The 12,555-nt window shown below is 39.1% G+C and overlaps 1 protein-coding gene across 1 annotated transcript; it reads left to right on the top strand.

Moving 5' to 3' along the window:
* The first annotated feature begins 7,444 nt into the window (after window positions 1-7,444).
* LOC120104726 (triacylglycerol lipase OBL1-like) lies at window positions 7,445-9,419 on the top strand. The gene is made up of 3 exons (XM_039116354.1): window positions 7,445-7,838; window positions 8,692-8,925; window positions 9,382-9,419. Exons 1-3 carry the CDS (start codon window positions 7,445-7,447, stop codon window positions 9,417-9,419), a joined length of 666 nt encoding a protein of 221 aa, XP_038972282.1.
* The last annotated feature ends 3,136 nt before the right edge of the window (window positions 9,420-12,555 follow it).

Below are 12,555 nucleotides of genomic sequence, written 5' to 3'. Positions count from 1 at the left end.
GGCTCGGGCCGGCCTGAAGCCCATCGGGTCGGGCCGCCCGCGGGCCGAGCTATGGGCTAGGCCCAATGCATTTCAGGCCGGCTCGGGCTGAATAATTAAGCCCATTTCTATTTCGGGTCGGGCTCGGGTATCTCATTGGCTCGACCCGGGCCCGGCCCAAACCCGAGCCCACTTCCAGCTCGAGGAGTAGCCTGAATCGCGGTTTGCCCATTTCCATTTGGCCTTGGGTGATTGGCTGATTGCCGAATGGGTTTTATTGTTTAAACCCAGTTGGTTGTTGCCCGATACTGGTTGGGATTTGCAGAGGTGTAGAGCGGTGGAGGCGTAGAGCTACGGTTTCTCCATTTCTTCTTGTCGGCTCATCGTTGGTCACCAGTCGTCGATCGTCCAAGCTCGGCGAAGTTGTGAAGAGGAGCCCCGACCAGCCTATCGTCGTAAAGCGGAGCGCTCGGTGAAGTTGTGAAGAGCAGAAAAGGTATTGAGGTGCGAATGATCTTCCCCTCCTCACCTTTCTTCCCTTTCTTTGTAGGAATCTTTTTTCCACTTCTTGTTTGGTTGCATGGGAATACATCATTCCTTTGTTTTATATTTTTTACAAGTATCATAAATGAAAATCCTCTATAAAATGAAACTTTTGTAAGTGCTTCCATATTATCTCACGGTTATAGAAAGGTTTGGAATAACTTTCATGCTGATGCTATAGGTTTGGGTAGGGGTGTGGCCCGGCCCACTTCCAGCCCTAGTGCCGAGGGTAAAGGCTCCCATTAGGACCACAATTTAACATGGGGTACAATAGCATACCAAATCAAAGCACCAGAAACAAACTAAAACAGTCAATCCCTGAGATTTCAGTATATACATACATACATATATCATTGAGATTGTGGAATTCAGGCTTGTGAAAATCACAAGGGTAGTTGATGTGAAAAAAACAAAATAACCACTCTCTTAATTTTCCTAGATAATACACGAATCATTGCCTACTTCAAAGATCATCCAATATCTTTTTTTTTTTTTAATTTTGAGAGCTAGGGTGAAAAGTTTTCCAAAGGCAGTTTTTTTTTGGGTATTCTGAATCCTCCAAATTGTAAATGCCTTTCAAAAGAGGAGATATGCATTGATGTGCAGTCAAATTGGATTGGTCTATAAGTGTACACATATATTATCTTATGAGGACCCGTGCGGGCGTGTATTTAGTCTCATATCGGTTATTCACTGGGTAGATCATAAGTTCTTATACAAAATTAAGAAACCCAAATAATACCTTCCGGCTAGCCATTTCGGGTTAGGTCCTAGATTGTTACAAATGATATTAGAGCCGACCCGGCCTATAGCCTATGTGGACTAGGGGACACTGCAACACAAATCCATTGAGGCTGGCCACGTGCCGATCGTGGTGTTTGTGTTTAGATTTGAATGGATTTGAACCCTTAGCCTGACGAGGATGTCAAGGCTTGAACAGAGAAAGTATGTGAGGATCCGTACGGGCGTGTGTTTAGTCCTACATCGGTTATTTGCTGGATAGATGTTGAGTACTTATACAAGATCAAAGAACCTAAATAATATCTTCCGACTTGTTATTTTGGATGAGATTCTGGGTTGAAGTCAGATATGAACAGATAAGGCATCTCAAAGAATAAAAATGTCATATGTTGATAGCCTGATTGCAGACAACATTAAAAAAATTAGAGAGGAAGTGGGAGATTCATTAAGACATTGAGATGATCATCATTAATTGATATGATGGTGCGGACAAATTATGGATCGGTTCAAAGAGATTGTGTCCCTTTACCTTGTGTTTAGTAATCCACATCCCTTGACCTTAATTTTACTTTGGCTTCCGAGCAACTTCGCAAATTAACCTTGAAGCCTATTCACTCTTATTATCTAAATCATTAGAAAAGGAGGGCCTCGTTGGATAATAATGACACATACGATTATACAAGGGGTTTGCTGCTACGCGGTAAGGCACAAACAAAATTAAAAGGAAAGGGGCGGAAAGCTCAAGCTGCCGCGAGGTTCGTCACCCAAGGAAAGTACATTGCGAGTTCCAAAGGTTCGTTTTTTTTGGCAAAAATTCCAAAGGTACATTTGGTTTCATGAACAATCGTTTGATGAACTTTTGGGGCTTCTTCGGTTCACGAAAAGTATTTTTTTCTCCTAAAAATATAATTATTAAAAAAAAATTTTCTAAAAAGAGCATGCCTGAGCATATACTTTTAGTATATTTAGTAAATCATAAAAAAATGACAGATTTTCAAAGTGCTTATTTTTGGTTGACCATCCATTTTTTTAGAAAAATTATATGTAATTCCTATTATACCTTTAATAAAAATTAGGTCTTTAATGCCTCTTTAATGCTGAAGGGCCTTTTTGGAAAAAATAAAAATGAAGTGATTCTCGCCTTATGGAAAAGTAACTTTCCCATGTTTCTCATTGAAAAGATTTTTTCATGAAATGTGAAAATCATATTTCCATGGGAATACAACTTTCCTATCTCTCTCCTTTGAAAACTCCAACTAAATAAGAGACATCTCATTACTTTCTCGTTGACCACACTTTCTCCCTTTCTTTTCCCGCACACCAAACGAGCTCTTGGTTCTTTTGGAAGATCTAACTTTTTAATTTGTTTGTTTCATTAGAAAATTAACAAATTTGAAAAGCTTGCGGTTACTTTTCTGAAAATCTTTTCTTTTCTTTAGAAAAATAATTATTTTCTTTTTATTTTTCGAATATATTTGCAGCCAAAGATATCCTTACGAGGAAAACATACTTCATGATTCAATATGAATATGAATATCCATATCCGATCAGATTTCAATATTAAAAATATCAAATTCTGAAAATACGGTTTATGTCAACGCTAAATCTTATCTTCATTATTTACTCCTAATGGTTGTCGCGTTGTTGTCGGGTTATTTTTGAGTGGAAATTCGACCTAAGATTATGTATACATTATTATAAATTCGAGCTTTGCCATTCAGGGGGCCAAACAAATGTGCATCACATTGAGGTCCCGCCAAACAGCCTGCTCCTTTCATCAAGTCAGCATGGTAGCTCGTCATTACAGGATAGGGATTGATGTAGCTAGTCATTACATTAAATTATTCATGGGTCCATGCTTTCTTTGTATATCCTCATGGGGAGGCGTAGCTCGTCATTACAGGATGGAGTCATTATATATCCTCCTGGGGAGTCCCCCTGCGCGTGATGATCGAGCGCGACACCCCCAGGAGGGGGGATTGCGAGGCGGCACAAGATGGGGATTGATGTAACTAGTCACACCCATTGCAAAGTATATATTTATCATTTAGATGGAGAGGAGGTGCAAAGGACACAGATAAAATCAAATAGCCCATTGGCGCTTTTGGATGCTTTCCACACTTTCTATTTCATAGGAACCCACTAATTTGTCTTGATATTAAACTATTCATGGGTCCATGCATTTCATAGGACGCATGGTGATCGAGCGTGATGATCAAGCACGACGCGCCCGATAATTATTACCTATTGCCAAGTATATATTTATCGAGGTGGTGCAAAGGACATACAGATAAAATCAAATAACCCATTGGTGCTTTTGGACGCTTTCCACACTTCCTGTTTCATAGGAACCCACTAATTTGTCTTGACATCAAATTATTCCTGGGTCCATGCTTTCTTTACATGATATCCTCATGGGGAGTCCCCCCTGCGCATGATGATCGAGCACAACGCGCCCCCCAGGGAGGAGGGGGGGTGGCGGCGGCGGCGCGTGATGATCGAGCGCCAAATAGTCTGCTCCTTTCATCAAGTCAGCATGGTAGCTCGTCATTACAGGATGGAGATTGATGTAGCTAGTCATTAACTATTGCCAAGCATATATTTATCATGCAAGGACATACAGATAAAATCAAATAGCCCATTGGAGCTTTTGGATGCTTTCCACACTTCCTGTTTCATAGGAACCTACTAATTTGTCTTGACATTAAGGGGTCGTTTGGTTCGCGGGAAGCATTTTCCCTTCTAGGAATATGATTCCTGGGAAGCAGATTCCTAGGAAGAGGATGCCTAGGAAAGTACTTTTAGCATGTTTGGTTGACCATAGGAAAGTTACAAATTTCTAAAGTGCTTATGTTTGGTTGAACATCCACTTTCCTTGGAAAGTTATATATAATTCCTATTATACCCTTAATAAAAATTAGGTCTTTAATGCCTCTTTAATGCTTCTTTAATGCTGAAGGGCCTTTTTGAGAAAAAATAAAAATGGAGTGATTCCCGCCTCATGGGAAAGTAACTTTCCCATGTTCCTCATGGGAAAGTAACTTTTATATGTTTCTCATTGGAAAGACTTTCCCATGAAATGTGGAAATTATATTCTCATGGGAATACAACTTTTCTGTCTCTCTCCTTTGAAAACTCCAACCAAACACTTAACGCGGTTCATCAGGTTGTTCAGAGGCTCAAAGAGGCATCTCATTACTTTCCCATTGACCACACTTTCCCCCCTTCTTTTTCCGCGAACCAAACAGGCTCTAAATTATTCATGGATCCATGCTTTCTTTACTTGATACCCTTATAGGGAGTCTCTCCCTGCGCGTGATGATCGAGCGCGACACGTCTGAGAGGGGGGTCCCCCTGTGCGTGATGATCGAGCGCGATGCGCCCGGGAGGGAGGTCCCTCCCTACGCGTGATGATCGAGCACGACGCGCTTGGTTAACCCATTTTCGGATCGAATATGCCAAATTGCCTTGGGCCTCTATTGGGCTCGTGCACATGTGAGCTTCCTATTTTTTTACTTCACCAGGTTAAAAAGGCTGAAGACTATATAAAGACCATTGAGTAGGACTAAAGAAAGAACACAAGAGAAGGAAGAATAGGCTTAGAATTTTGAATTACTCCAACATTCCACACTTCATGGTTCATACGAGCCCACTAATTTGTCATGACATTAAATTATTCATGGGTCGATGCTTTCTTTACAATGATATCTTCATGGGGAAATTATAGTGCAATAATTGGAATATAGCCGCTTTTTTGCGTCTAAGTGACATGTGTGGTCCCGCTCAGTCTAATATCTTGCACAGTGGAATGGATATATTCCCAAAGAAAAGAAATTACTGGCTTAAAAACTGAAAGTTACCAAAAAAAATAAATTACTATGCATCTCCAGTTTTATAGAGCATTGATGCCCAGTAGAAGGGAATGTTCAATAAATAAGAAGATTAATTAATTTCTTATATTTAAAGAGGGTTTGAAATATGTAGCGTACAAGTTTTTTTTGTTGATTAGAGTTTGAATTAGAAATTTAGAGTCCACATCCAAAACAAGTCTTGTCTTCGAATCCCAGCCTAATCATGTTCAAGTTAGCCTAATGCAATCCTTATACTAGGTTAATATGATGTTCTAGTGCACTTATGGTATGATCTGATTTTGATAAAATTATTTTATTATTTTAATGGTAAAATAGTGGATCTCTCTTGCTTACATTAAAAAAAACAACATATTTTATCTTTCTCCCATTAGAGATTCATAGAATTTCTAAATGATGGTACATAACTAGAAAGGGTAGAAAAAAAAAGAATTTAGGCCATGGCGTGTTCGCATTTTTTTTTACCATAAGTATTTGTTTACATCCAAAAGTTAATCGAACATCAATTGATGATAATAAATGATCAAAAATTGAAGACCAATCAAGATTTGGTTAATCATTTATGTATTGAAAAATCGTGCTTAGCCACATGTTAATACTAGAATTAACTTTTTAAAGGAAGCTATTGGGATAAGATTGAGTTATTCATATAGGAAACCATCGGCAACCTCCAAGGAAGAAATTATCAAGATAAGAAATCATCAAAAGTAGATAGTTATTACTTGAAATAACTACCAATCTGCATCACTAAAAGAGAAAGGATGCTCTATTCTCCCTCTCACCCACTCTTTTTTCGTGAACACTTGGACCCTTTCTTTCACTTGAAGAACCTCTGCATGGCAAAAAAAATTCTAATAAAATTTTTCATCGGCAAGAAGAAAGCTAAATTACTTGCCCAGAGCAGTGGCTCAAATTTCACTTCTTTGGCAAGAGCTGGAATTAGATACATGACTCAGTCTAACATGGACTTTGGGCCTTCCATTAGAAGTTCAAATACTAGCATCTAGTGATGATTGTAAGACGAGGAGTCTGATCTGGTCATGCACCAAAATTGCCTTACAAAAATGACTTCTCAATGTTTGCCAAATTGCCAAGAGCTGGAATTAGGTACATAACGCAGTCTAACATGGACTTTGGGCCTTTCATTTTATTCTGCAAAAGTTCACATATCAGCATCAAGTGATGATAATAAGATGAGGATTCTGATCTGGTCCTGCAGTAAAATTTGCCTTAACAATTGACTTCTCAATGTTTGCCAATAAAGGACATATATATTATAACATATAGTTTATCTGTTTAGCATGAGAGAGCTAGGCTGCAGACTTTAGGTTTTATATGATTCAAAAAAGAAGAGAATGAAGTGAGTTTTCTTCTCTTTTTTTTAAGAAAAATACAAGCCTTTAACATTCCACATTGAGCATATTTTGAAGATGCTTTATTATCTGTGCAGGACCGAGTACAATAAACAAGATGCCTTGCAAATCCATATGGAGAAAATCATATTTATATGTACCTTGAGTAGTTTTGATGAAGCTTATGGTTAGGTGGGATTCTTTGCCATCTTAAATTCCGCAAACGTTAACGCATTAACTTTTGCTCATAAACACCAACCCATTGCAATATTTATTTAGTATCTAATTTGGATGGAGAAAAACATTTAGTACATGGTGATTTTTTTTTTTTTTTTGGTAAAAACGGTATTTCATATAACTCTAATGTAAGTATATTTAGCTAGATCAAAAGAAAGTAAAGAGTACAAGATAGAAAATAGATGTTTAGATGATGCCACGTTACTAAAATTGAAATGGTCGTGGTTCCGTCCTGCACTTGTACTTGAACTTCTTCTACTCGTGTGAAGACATGGGCTCACTCTTCCACCCAAAAGTCCTCCCAAACAATTTATTACTACCCGTCCTGCACGTGCACTCGTGCCAACTTTCATACACGCGTGAAGACTTGAGATCCTTCTTCCACCGAAACTCCCCCCAAAACAATTTAATATTACTGCATGTAGCACGTGCATGCATGGCAGCTTCTTAGCAGCTCATCATCCAACCGACGCATGAATGCATGATTTGTATCCTGACATTATTATATGACTAGTTACAAGATATACCATTACATTACTAGATTTTGCTGTGTGTGTGGCAGCTAAACAGGTAATCTGGTTTTAGGCAAGTTTCAGGTGCTTTCTTCTCTATATAAGAAGTGCTCCAATTTCCTTTGGTTGCTGCACCTCTCCTTCTTCTTCTCTTCTTTCTCAATACCCTTCTTCCTTCCCTCCTGTTTCCACCCCCCCCCAACTTTGCCTAATGGCTTGTGAAACTTCTAGTGATGGGCACATGAATGAGTACATGATATACCGGCATGAGAAACTAAGTCTGCTGGATCTACTAAGCCTTCTCATCTTCAGAAGACATCTGACCAGTTGTAAGTTTGTGGAGAGCAGCAGCTCGGTGGCCGGCAGGCTCGAGGGTGTCCTGACTGACCATGTCACCGTCCTGACGTGTGTTCTTCAGAAGATATTATCGGCGATCAGAACGCCAATGAGGTGGATTGGGCGCGTGATTGAGTTTTTGGTGAACTTGGTATCCCTTAATGGTGGAGTACGAGGCTTATTCTGGAATGTCATCACATGTTTTCTCTCGTTGGCTTGCTCAGTGAATTGCTTAAGTCCCCAAGATGCATCTCTCATATTGCTTAACTGTAATGAAAATAAAGGGTGGGTTCTCATCCCCTCCCATTTAATCAAAAGAAAACCTAGGTCTTTATTTCTTTAACAACGTGAATTCAAAATTGTATAAGACTTGGTCTGTCTGGTAAGAAACTAGAAATTATTAGATGGACCAAATCTGGTTCGCTGGACCTGGTCAAACTAATAATTTGTCCTAAGAACGGGGTAGAAGGTCGATCTTTCCACCTACTTGTCCCACAAGGGTTCACCATATGACTTTTGTAATTAACTACAAAATAATTTTTCATATATATAACTACCTACCTACTTCTTTTTTCTTTTTTGGAGTATATACGACATAATGCATTTCCGCATGTCAAATGATACACCTTTAATAATTATAATACATACACATCTATCTATCTATCTATCTATCCATCAATCTGTGTGTGTATGTGTGAAACAAAAAACATATGTTAAACATACATGTAAATGAAAACATAACTTCAATCCTTAATAGATCAAGGAGATCCTGCAGGTGATGTCTTATACAATTTGAATTTAAACTTTTAAAGAAACGAGAAATTATTAGATAGACCGGATCTGGTTCGTTGGACCTGGTCCAACTAACCAACTAAAAATTTGTCCTAAGAAATGGGACCGCAAGTCGATATTTCCACCTACTTGTCCCACAACGAGTCACCACATGGCTTTTGTACTTAACTACAATATAATCTTTCATATATATAAGTAATTACTACCTACTTCTTTTTTCTTTTTTGGAGTATTTACGACGTATCATAATGTATTTCCTCATGTCAAATAATACACCTTTAAGACATACATACTTTTAACGAAAAGTATTAACCAATCAATACCCTGCAGTTTCTGTTGTGATCCCCAGGCGTGGAGCAGCCAATTTCCGGTTGCTTATTGCACAACTCGATGGACGAACCGATCTCCACAAGAGTAATTCCTGGATCCATTATTTCCCCTTAATGGAGACGCTAACAGGGCTTGGCGAAACAGATCCCTTGGATCTCTCCATGATGGCTGCCAAAGTAGCCTATGAGAACTATGCGTATATCAAAAATACATGCAGTAACCAACCATTGGAAGGTAAGAAATATGAACCTCATAGAAGCTCACCAAATCATCTATGATACATGCTCTTTTCCGCTTGGGTTGATATTTTTGTTAAACCATATCAATCAAGAGTAGTGGTTTTGAGTTGGCAGAGGGATTTGTTCTTTTCTGCCAACTTGCATGAGAACAATGCCGTGGGCATATGTCGCAACTTGATGCTTCTGCAGTGCTACAAAGATCTAAAATTTGGCCTTCCATGTGCCTATTTGTTGTTGCTCAAACTCCATATAATGAGCAGTGGTTCATTTTTTTTTTAACTCAAAACTAATTAGTCCGATCGATGGACCGATCGATTAAGTAAATGAGTTGGGTTTTAATACAGATCATGAATCAGAAACTAATTCTCATTAATTGTCTTTATACTTGCAATAAGCATTTGTAATCAAATATATACCGGCTAACTCTGGCTTTGATATTGATTGGATGCAGATGCACTTTGTGGGTTTCTACGGTTGCTGGAACAGTAAGTATTATCACTGTTCATAACCTATATTTAGGAAAAAAATTGTGTATCTCTCGTTAATGTAATTAATCAAGAAATAAGGTCCCTTCCCTAGTTCTATCTTTCTTCTTTGATGAAGAAAGGTTGTTCCTTAATGTTAACCCAGTTCAGTGGAGTTACCATGAAGATACTAGGGTTGTTTTCGAGAAATCATAGGAATGTTTCCTCCAGGTGGTAATGAAATCCCACCTAGGTTTTTCTTTAAATAAAAATCAGATAAAAAGAACAGTACCTCGTTGCTTTAGGCCGGTCGGTCGACGCCGGTCTCCGGACTGGAGGGATACCGCTCGATCGAGGCTTGAGGGCTGCTCGGACGGCGCCGGAGAGGAGGGAGAAGGAGGAGATCCTCGGGCGGAGGCCAAGCAAGAGAATCAGTAAAATTTGGAAGAAACACCAACGAACACACGAACAAGAGGAGGCGGAGAAGGAGGAGAACAAGCGAGAAGGAGGGAGCGGAGGGAGGAGGAGAAAAATACCTCGGATGGAGGGGTTGGGGTCGGTCGGTCGGCGCCGGAGAGGAGGGAGGAGGAGAGGGGGTTGGAGTCGGACGGCCGGCACCGGAGAGGGGCAAGACGAAAGTGATGATAGCAACGGAGAGGAGCAAGATGGAACCTAGGGCAGCGCCGGAGAGGAGCAACACGGAAGCTCGAGCAGCGCCGGAGAGAAGAAATGAGGGCTCGATCGGGGTCGGTCGTTGGATTAGGGTGGTGTGCTCGCCTTCGACGACGCTTATACGCGTCGTCTAACATCGACGCTTATAATTACCAAAAATATATATATTCGAAGGCTTTTTGGGTACATGGATCATACCCTCTGTTTCCAGGGTCGTGACATAGTTGTCAAGAAATTAATGTGGAAAATATGTGCTATCAAGGGATCATATGTCATCACCAAATGTCATCAGAAATATCCGCAACTAAATCAAGTGTGATTTGCTTGGGTTTAATAATTTATTATATATATTATTTGTATATATATATATATATATATATATATATATATATATATATATATATATATATATATATATTGTTTGTTATGGGGGGTGGTCTAACGGCTACTCACACCGTTCTAACGTGAGTATAGCTAAAAGAGTTTAGAGAGAGAATGTGGTGCAGGAGTGGAGGGGCAACTATATAACGTGTCCAAAAAGCTTCTCCCAAGTAAGCAGCAAAGAAAATATAGATATTTTTGAATAACGAATATTAGTCCAGTTGGCATTTCTTTGCAAGTTTGCTGAATAGGTTATTTATCCACATATGTCACTACAGGAAAACTGAGCTATCCCGACGCTTTTGTTGACCTATAGCGACGCTTATAAGCATCGGCTAAAGTACCGCCAACGCAATCTAAAGCGTCGCCAAAGCGTCGATTATACCAGAGTGGCATAATTTTTTGCTGACGCATGACGAAAGCGTCGGCAAAAACAGGGATATACCGACGCTTATATAGCGTCGGCCAAAAACACGCATTTGCGTCGGCAATAACCCGACGGTATGAAATTCTCTGGTTTTCGCCGACGCTAACTAGCATCGGAAACTTACGATGCTTTTAAGCGTCGGTAGATCCTTATGCCAGTGCTGTCCCACGAAGTTTTTCCCTGACGCTTAAAGCTTTTTATCGTTGGTGAAAGCGTGCCAGTACTGTGCCACGGGGTCTTTTACCGACGCTTAAAAACGTCGGGAATTGTTTTTTTTTAAAAAAAATAAAAATACGAATTCATATTACATAACACACATTACAATACAGTCAATATAACAATATAAACCTGTATTAAATTGATACATTGACATAACACACATTACAATACAGTCAATATAACAATATAAACCTGTATTAAATTGATACATTGACATAAACACTCAGATCATTCGAAATATGAATATTGTCATATCTGATTAAAAATTTGCTTAATAGACTTCAAATTACAATGTACTCTGAAAAATAAGAAACATGTACATATCAAACTCATAAAAGATAATCTAGAATGCATCAGGGACGGGATTCAGCTCCATCATCATCATGTCTACAAGCGTTTGAAGAATCAGGAATCTACAAAAAAAAAAAGAGAAACCTTAAAAGTTAGGAATAATGTGATACATTAACTCATATATCATAATTGATAATATGTAAAGTATTGAAATATAATAAAGTTAATTACCTGAGAAGGTAGAAATCGTTGTAACATGGATGTAATATTCGTAAGCTGAGACTGCAAATTTGTTTGGTTTTGCTTCAGCTCTCAATAGTTGCTTGAAGATGACGAACTTCTGCAGTGTTACTACCTTCTCTGGCATTTCTTATATATGTGCCCACTGAAGACAACTGAGTGGGGGTAACTCCAACGCCGTAACCCCGCACTCGACCATAACGCTCTGGGCCCATCAATTCAGTAAGCACTTGAGCTTCAATATGATTGTTCGCGTCGGATGATGATGACCCCCCGACGCGCTCTGAAATAAGATTTGTTGCCCTATCCTATATCTCTCAAAAAAAAAATCAAATTAATGTATGCGAATAATAGAACCAAAAAAAATACAGCACAAGTCAAAGATGAATACATACAACTATATCTCTTGACTCCTCCCGGACAAAGCTGCCATCTCGGTGGGTGTGAGTCATCTTATAAAACTCCACCCTACCAGGCTCCCTCCCATTATCATCCACCTACAACAAAAAGTATATTTCACGAGTATACATGCTATATGATAGAATAATTTAAGATAAATTTAAAGAGTTTCAACAAAACTTACGAATTCAGCTCTACGCCTTGCATAACTCATGGAGCCTGAAGTGTGAGGAACAGTCTGCGATGCTCGAGCAGCTCTACCAATATTGGAATATGTCTTCCCCGAAAAACAATAAACAATATAATTTATACAATGTATAAATTTCTAATCTATAATAATATTAAATACAATCTAAGGTATTGAAAAAATATACACAACCTGAGCTCTCTCGGAAAACCAGTAGTGGACAAGCTCCCTCCACTGATGAGAGATTACATCTGGAGGACAAACACGGGCCACCTCCTCTTCAGTCATGCCCTCGTGCTTCCAATCCGCCTTTAGCTTTGCCTTATATTCTTTCCATTTGCGGTT

The sequence above is a fragment of the Phoenix dactylifera genome, unplaced genomic scaffold (genome assembly GCF_009389715.1).
Source record: "Phoenix dactylifera cultivar Barhee BC4 unplaced genomic scaffold, palm_55x_up_171113_PBpolish2nd_filt_p 000085F, whole genome shotgun sequence".
NCBI classification, from domain to species: domain Eukaryota; kingdom Viridiplantae; phylum Streptophyta; class Magnoliopsida; order Arecales; family Arecaceae; genus Phoenix; species Phoenix dactylifera.
This window is presented reverse-complemented; position numbering and strand designations above follow the sequence as displayed.

Bases quoted from the DNA above. Each gene is read 5' to 3' on its own strand.
- LOC120104726 (XM_039116354.1), top strand. From the start codon at position 7,445: ATGGCTTGTGAAACTTCTAGTGATGGGCACATGAATGAGTACATGATA. The intron at 7,839-8,691 runs GTAATGAAAATA...AATACCCTGCAG, and splicing joins ATCTCTCATATTGCTTAACT to TTTCTGTTGTGATCCCCAGG. The intron at 8,926-9,381 runs GTAAGAAATATG...GATTGGATGCAG, and splicing joins CAGTAACCAACCATTGGAAG to ATGCACTTTGTGGGTTTCTA.